Genomic DNA, 8,037 nt, shown 5'->3' with positions numbered 1-8,037 from the left:
AAGAACGAGTTTTAAGAGGGCGACCAAAACGGCTTCGAGGAGGTCAAATAGAGGCAGAAATAGTAGGAGAAGAAGGAATAATTGAGCAAGCGGAAGAAACCAAGGGAGGAATGGAGGAAAATAAAGGAATAGAAGTATAGGAAGGCATATGTTATAAGGGTTTAGTGTTCTATAGACAATTGTTGTAAGATATAAACCAGTTGTAAATGAATAGTTCATTATCGTTTGTTTTATAAGATATAGTATGTTAAACTATATAAAGACATTTATCTTTTATCAGAACTAATTAAGTTAAATAAAAGAAACCCCAAGTTTATTTAAGTGATCATACAAGTATGAAGTGAGACTAAACATTATAATAAACCAATAAACTTAAAACAACCCAAATTAAGTAATATGTTTATGAGATTAACATAATATTGTTGAGACTTGCGCGTAATAACGTCTTTTGTTGTGAACAGAGAGCCGATCTCACAAGCTTTGGATATTTTGATATCTAGACAGTTACATGGATCCAGTGAAGGAGTTCATTAGGATTGGAGACCCGACTTGAGATAACAGGATGGATGGATTTATCTAATGTCATATGTTTCATCTCAATTGGTATTAGTTGGTTTAAATAATCCTCAGACTCAAATAAATATTAATTAGTTATTCTGGATTATGGAGTGTGATACTTAGACTCTGTTTAAACACGATCCATAACATAGATGACTCTAGAATGTGTGTGAGTAGACGTTGTGTATCACATAAAGTAATTGCAGGATAATTAATGTTAGATTGAGCATTCGTCACTCCTAATAGATATGAGATATCTCCATGAGCCTTTTGTGGAAGAATTAACTGAAACCCTTGCAAGGTGATAGGGTTATGAGAAGAAATCACTTACTCTATCTATTCAAAGTTAATTTTACATGGACAAGTAAAACAGACGTCTTATTATTTGTAACTTGAAATACTCCATAGTTAAATATTCGTCTAAGGATATAGATGATGAATGATCGAATTATATTGGATCTAATACGAAAAAGGTAAACATTAGAATCAAACTGACTTCTTATCGCTCTAGGGGAATGTGACGATTCTGCCAATAACAGTATGTGCACTCATTCTGTTACATGTTTAGTTTAAATTGATTTGGTTAAATTAATTTAAATAAACATATTCGACTGACTGCGGTAAGAACCTAATGGTGACACATAGAATTAAGACCAAATGACGGAATGATAATTTAAGAGAGAGGACATATATGAGCCGAAATTTACAGGGATAAATTAAGTTGGATAAATTAATTTATTTAGACAATTATAATTAGATTATAACTGTGGTTAGATTAATTAAAGAATAATATTAATTAGATAATATAATGTGATTATATATCTAAATTATAATTAGAATTATATAGATATAGATAATATTAATAAATCTTTTTATTATCTAATTAGAAAACCACCTATAGTGTATACTTCGGCCAATCCTACTCCAAGAGAAGAAAAATTCTTTCCATCCCTCACGCGATAAATTACTTTATTCGTTCCATTTGCTTCTTAATTCGTGTGGATACCGTTAGAGACAATCTACACTTGGTTGCTTTAATTGGTTGATTACTACCGTTTTTGTTTTGTTTTTGTTTTTGTTTTTGTTTGTGTTTGTGATTGACGGTGATATCTCGTGGGCATTTCATTTGCAACGGTAGATAGTTCATCAACCAAGGTACATATGTTTAAACATTTTTGCTGGAATTTAAAAAAATTAAGGATACATTTATGTATTTATTTAATATAGGGACAAATCTGTTTAAACGGACAAATACGGAAACTAATACGTGTATTAACCCCCAATAATTAGTAGAATGAAATTATAAATTAGAGAACGAAAATTTATGGTTATCAAAACCGAATGGATCAAATAAACACAAAAGACACAAAAGACATATGGTTAAGGGTTAAAAATTCAAACTGAGATTTATTCGATGTTCGATTAGTGTTAATAAAATCATGTAAAAATTATAATTTCTATTCGCATCTAACCTTATAAATAGTACACTGTTAACAATGAGTTATACTAATAATAATAATTTTTTTCCATGAAGGGACGTTAGGCGTTACTATCCTTCCTGTTTCCCCTAGTTTCATCTCTCCTCTTCTCTTAGAAGATAGGATTAGGGTTAGCTTCCCTAGGCTAATTCCTGGGTAGTTTGTTGTTGTTCGTTTTTCTTTTCTACCAAAATAATAATAATAATAATAATAATTTTTTAATAACAATATTTTTTTTATCGAAAAAAAATAACAATATTTTTTTAATACCAAATCATCATGATATTTTAAAATATTAAAATAATAAATTTAATATGATAAAATTAAAAATTCAATAAATATAAAATTTAAAAAGAAAATATACTTTTAAAACTAAATAGTTATTGGCCCTGTTTGGTAAAGAGCGTTTTAGAATAAAAAGAGCGGTTTTGACCAACTTTAGAGGTTTGACCACTGAAACCGCTAATTGGAGTGCTTGGTGGAGAGAGGTTTGAGAGAGTTTTGGGATGAAAACGCTAATTTAGAAAAAGCTCTTAAAAGGAGCTTTTTCAATTAGCGTTTTGCAATATTAAAATTAATGGACTTCTTTAACCCTAATAGATAGACTCCCTCTTCTCCTGCGCCAAAATTAATGCCCTTATTCGTCTTTTTGCACAAACCGCTATTATCAATCAGCTAAATTTTTACCAAACAGGTCTACACAAACAACTAATCAAATCAGCTAGTCAAATCAACTAATGTAATCAGCTAACAGCTAACAACTAATTCCCAAACACGGCCATTACTTTTATTAGGCATTGCACTTTTTGGATCCCCCAAACTAAAACTTCAAAGTCAATTAAAACCCTAAACTATTAAAATCAACAATTAGGTCCCTAGACTACATCATAGCCTAAAATAAAAAACTTTGACTATTTGATATAGACTGTAATAATCTATGTGTTGGTTCAAAATGAATTTAGAAAAGAGGATCTGAAACTATTCAATCGAATGATTTTCGATGAGGCCTCAATTGATGATTTTTGTTTAAAATAGGTACTCAATTGATAATTTTGATAAGTGGATAGCTAAATACCGGTCCCAAATTACCTATCACCGCCCCATTTGAGTTTTTTTTGCCCTTCTCATAATTTTGATAAAAAAAACTGAAAATTCTCTCTCCAAAATCATAAACCCGAACAACAATAATTGAAATTATGAAAATAATTTGATGTGTGACAACCTGAACCCCTAAAGACTTTAAAGCAAGATGTTCAGGTTTTTCCTTTTATTTTCCTATGTATTGGTTCTTTTCTCAGTATATCTTAAGCAAGTCATGACTAATCCACACCTAAATGCACCACCATATGAAATCATCAATAGCAAAAAATTTGCCAAAAAAAAAAAAAAACCTGAAAACAGTAGGAATTTTTTAATCACCTAAATGCCCAAATGCAGTTATGAACTTGAAAGATCACATGAAAATATTGCCAGATATCAGTTTCATGTCCCCTACATTTGCAATCAAGCACTGTCCACCTTATCCAAATGAGATCAGTTAGTTTTATATACCAAGACGTCATGTATGAATGCAGAAGATCAACAATCTACTTAACCACTTCAAATTTTGAAGTGAGGTTGGATATCATGACCGGGCACTCTCCCTTCTCGTCATATTCACTGAATTCACCATCAGACAAGTCAATCCCTTCATATTTGGTCCCTGCAGTCTACATAAAGAACATGCTATAAGATAACATAGAAATAAAAACATAAACCTAACTTGAAATAAACCAAGCACTCAAGGCTAGTGACGGCAACTAAATGCACATTTGAATACATGAGATTCAAGGAGAGGTCAGAAAATCCATATTGACAACCCTATAATGAGTCACAAAACCTCATGCATCTGAGAATCTCACTAATAATCCATATCAGCCTTAATATGTGTCACGCATCTATTATGATTCAAAGTAATTAATTAAAATATCGAAAAGACCTTGGAAAATTTCCTGCCCAGTTTCCAAAGCGATAGATTCATTAGTATTTGATGAATAAAGGGCCACTGATGCTCTTATCCACTTGAAAGACTATACACAATGAATCAATGATACGCCAGCAGTTCAGCACATAAATCACTCACAATAACATCCCACATTTAGAAATTGAAAACTAATTAAGTCATTTAACTCGAGGAAATGAGACAACGTTTCATGCCGCATTTGTCACAACTGATAATACAGATGAAAACTTGAACTGCTTATTAAAGGAAGAAAAATGCAGGATATGTTCCAGATCAGAAACTTACAGATACGGCTTTCCATTCACCACCACCAAATACAAAACCCTCAGGCTCATAACCCCTGCAGTCAAACATCATCAATGGAGCATAGTTTCCCTGCTCACTGGTTTCCAGAGTCAGTGGATTACCGTTCCCAGGCACCATCAGCACTGTTCCGTCTCTCCCACAAAATTTGCACTACAGTAAGAAATACCATAGAGGTATCACTCAGCATTATAATATGATCATCTATAAGGAGCTGCCAATGCATTGAGAGTGTGAAATGAAGGCAAAATTCTAGTCCCAAGAACTCAGAAACTCAGAAGCTACAAAGACCAACTTCTCCCTACCCTCTCAAACAGCCCCCTTACTCATATTTAAGCACACGTGGACCAAATTTTTATTTTTTTTTATCAACAATGAGCAACTACAGTTTTATGGTACATTGCGGACTAACAATAGTTTTAGATAGCACATTTTAATGTTCATCAAATAATCTGATGTAAAGAAATGGAGACGAACAGATCTTTGTTATTTCAAGTTCTCGCCAATCTTTATATTCTTTAGACTATCATAATACTCCTCATCCAAGATGAATGTGGGAAAGAGAAAGAGGAGGATATGAGAAATAACATTCTCGATACTACATTGAATTGGCAAGAACAAACTTAAATCAACTCACAGTACTAACTGCATTACTGAGTTGAATGCAAATATTAGAAAACCACACAGTATGTCTCTTTCTTTTATGCTCCCAGCAGTAAAGGAGATGAATTCTCAGTAGTAGATAAGATTACCTTCTGAACAAGGTTAGCTGTTGCCCTGCTTCCTGGAACAGAAACAGTCTCATCCAAGATCACGCATGTTTCTTTCTGGCTCACTTCTCCACAGTTTCCACACTTGACCTACATCTCCCAGGACATACTATGAATATATATAGATATGGAAACTAATATAATCTACATTCAATAATGGAATGGACCATGTCCAAGTAAATACCAGAAAATAAGCAAGTAAACAAAGTTAGGAATTAGAACATACTGTACAAAATGAGGAATATCATGAAAGGAAAAAAGAAACTCAAAACTGAAACATTATACTACATATAGAGAGATCCGAAAAGATCTGGAATTATGTATAGAGAAACAAGCTTAGACTCAAAGTCCAAGAACCAGATGTGAAGGTAAGATCCATACTGAAACGCGCACAAAAAGGAAACAATTGGAATATTTGCAGGAAAAAAAAAAAAACAAAGGAGAGTAAAACATTAATGAAGTATGAAGTTAATATGCTAGCAAATAGGGGGAAAAAGTATCACAACATAAAACTAAATGACCTAAAATAACTCTTGCAAATCAAAACTTCACAATACGAATCATAACCGTGCAAGGACCATTCCTCGAAGAAGGAATCGCCAAACAAGAGCAAATTCAATTAATTAGAATAGGCGAAAGGAAATATAGTAGTAAATGAATATTAATATGACCGAAGGGAAATCCATAACCTACAACTTATTCCACTAAAATGAAAAAGATAACAGAAACTGAGGATAATCAATAATGGCTAACAATAACGAGCAACGATTCACATCAAGCAAGCATAGAAGAACAATTAGAAAGGAAAAGTGCGACTAGGATAAAATCAAGAAGCTAAGAGCATATTTAACAAGCTACTAGAGACGATAGATGAAAAGATGAAGAGAAGATTAGGAGATAAAATAGACACCTTAAAGAGGAATTGGAAAGAAGAATCATCGCAGCCGCCCTGAGGCTGGAGGTCGGTGATGCTCTCGAGATCAGCGGCAATCATTAGCATGTACTTCACCATTTTCACTGGTCTTAGCGTCAAAATCAAGCTCTCCTCTTCGCTACACTGGAATAGATTGTTCTACAGCTAAAAATGATTGCTGATGAAGACCATTTTATAGAGTAACTTTCGGTGTTTCTGCTGTATAATCAGAATCCAATGGTATTATGCCACGTTCTAAGGTGAAAGATCTGGATAAATTTAAAATGTAGTTCCATTTCCATTAAAGCAACAAGACATTAGTAGAACTTTTAATTTGACGGGCTGGGTGTCACGTGCCAGGTCCCAGGCCAAAATTTGGTGTAAACCCAAAACTTTCCAAGTGTGAGCCAGCCAATTCATGGGTCTATCCTTTTTAAGTATTCCGTACCTCTATCAACATTCTGTTCCAGTGGAACTCCCTATGGTTAAACTTCGTCTTAAAAGAGATACGTGTTATAGATTAATTCCGAAGCTCATAATGTCTATAGAATTCCATCTTATAGGGATATTCGTCTTCATTCACGAAGACCGAATGCCCAACTTTCCTAGTGATTCAATTCGGTCTATACATAGACTTAGGAAATTTAAAAAGGGAAATTCAACAATTTGCAAAACAATCTAGTGATTCACAAGTTTATAAACGTAAATTTATGTTATGTGTAATTTACAAACTCAAGTTTTCAGGTAAAAATTTATTGTCATTACTATTTATTACAAAAGAAAGTTTTGTTGTATGGTTAGAAAAAGAACGAAAATACTGAATAGAAAATTTAGAATGAATTGTGGATGAGGTCGCACTCCTTAAAACTTTCACAACACTATCTCAAGGATGTACAAAACAGACTAGCAGTCGATCGCTTCTAGAATAAAACAGTTCAGTCGAATATCGTGAATACAATTCTGATTTGCTTATTTAGAATTTTTCAATATTTACACTCAATGAGAAGAAGAAATTACTAAAATGTTTTTCGAAATTCAAAAGATATATTTTCTCTACATCCTTTTTAAATATTGAAGAAGAACGAAAGAACGTCCATATAAGATTTTTTTAGTGGGGGAGATTTTTCTAGAGAAACACCAGGTCAGTTTAGACCTGTTAAAAAGATAGCATTTTTTAAAAGGACTTCAAAAGATAATTCTGCACAGTTTAAAAATTAATTTATTAAATAATTATTAAAATAAAAAAAACCTCTAAAAGTATAAGTGTCCACATCAATCCAGCCTGGCCTGGTCTGGTTCAATCAGACAAACAACGACACTGTATGCATGCATGTGATGGTCAAAGATCATACAAGCATCATGTAGGTCATCTTCCTCCCACAAAAGTGGGTACTCCTTGGGTCACAAGAGTATGAAGCACCACCTTATAAATCCTTCTTACAAGTGATAAGTTTCCTATGTTAGATTCTTAATACTTTATTTTTTATTTTTTATGAGACTCTAGTGGGTATATGAATGAGTTTTAGACACGTAGTCAAATTTTATCGAATCTCAAATTTGGGTCAAACCCAACACAATACTTTTATAAATTCAACATAGGGCTAAGCATAGGGATGCAACTGGGGCGGGGAATACCCGTACCCGTCGGGGCGGGGCCCCGACGGGGCGGGGATTCCCCGCCCCGTTTGTTAACAGGGACGGGGACGGGGACCAATATGGTCCCCGTAGGCGGGTACGGGGCGGGGATGGGAAATGGTATCCCCGCCCCGCGGGGATCCCCATACCCGTACCCGTGAAGCCCCGTCGGGGATCCCCGATTAATCCCCGTTTATAAATGAAACGCAAAAATTAAGTAATTAAGTAACAAATATTACAATATATTTTTAAACAATTGATAAAATAGTTTTTTTTTTTGTATACAGGAACAATTGATAAAATAGTTAAAAACAAGAATGAAAAGAAAACCCAGCACAAAACCAAGAACAGCAGTAGCAAAAAACTAGAAAAAACCAG

At 33.6% G+C, this 8,037-nt stretch overlaps 1 protein-coding gene across 1 annotated transcript; it reads right to left on the bottom strand.

Moving 5' to 3' along the window:
- Nucleotides 1-3,424: 3,424 nt before the first annotated feature.
- On the bottom strand, nucleotides 3,425-6,208 carry LOC136201993 (uncharacterized). Its single transcript, XM_065992398.1, has 4 exons — nucleotides 6,022-6,208; nucleotides 5,094-5,201; nucleotides 4,324-4,494; nucleotides 3,425-3,745 (listed from the first exon to the last, which is right to left on the bottom strand). Exons 1-4 carry the CDS (start codon nucleotides 6,121-6,123, stop codon nucleotides 3,623-3,625), a joined length of 504 nt encoding a protein of 167 aa, XP_065848470.1. The 5' UTR covers nucleotides 6,124-6,208; the 3' UTR covers nucleotides 3,425-3,622.
- Nucleotides 6,209-8,037: the final 1,829 nt, after the last annotated feature.

This window comes from Euphorbia lathyris, chromosome 8, assembly GCF_963576675.1.
Source record: "Euphorbia lathyris chromosome 8, ddEupLath1.1, whole genome shotgun sequence".
Lineage (NCBI taxonomy): Eukaryota > Viridiplantae > Streptophyta > Magnoliopsida > Malpighiales > Euphorbiaceae > Euphorbia > Euphorbia lathyris.
Note: the sequence above shows the minus strand (reverse complement) of the source record. Positions and strands in the feature narration are given on the sequence as shown.

Coding starts and splice junctions, on each gene's coding strand:
- LOC136201993 (XM_065992398.1), bottom strand. CDS start 6,123: ATGGTGAAGTACATGCTAATGATTGCCGCTGATCTCGAGAGCATCACC. Junction 5,202..6,021: donor CTTTCCAATTCCTCTTTAAG/GTGTCTATTTTA, acceptor TGGGAGATGTAG/GTCAAGTGTGGAAACTGTGG. Junction 3,746..4,323: donor GTGAATGGAAAGCCGTATCT/GTAAGTTTCTGA, acceptor TTCTTTATGTAG/ACTGCAGGGACCAAATATGA.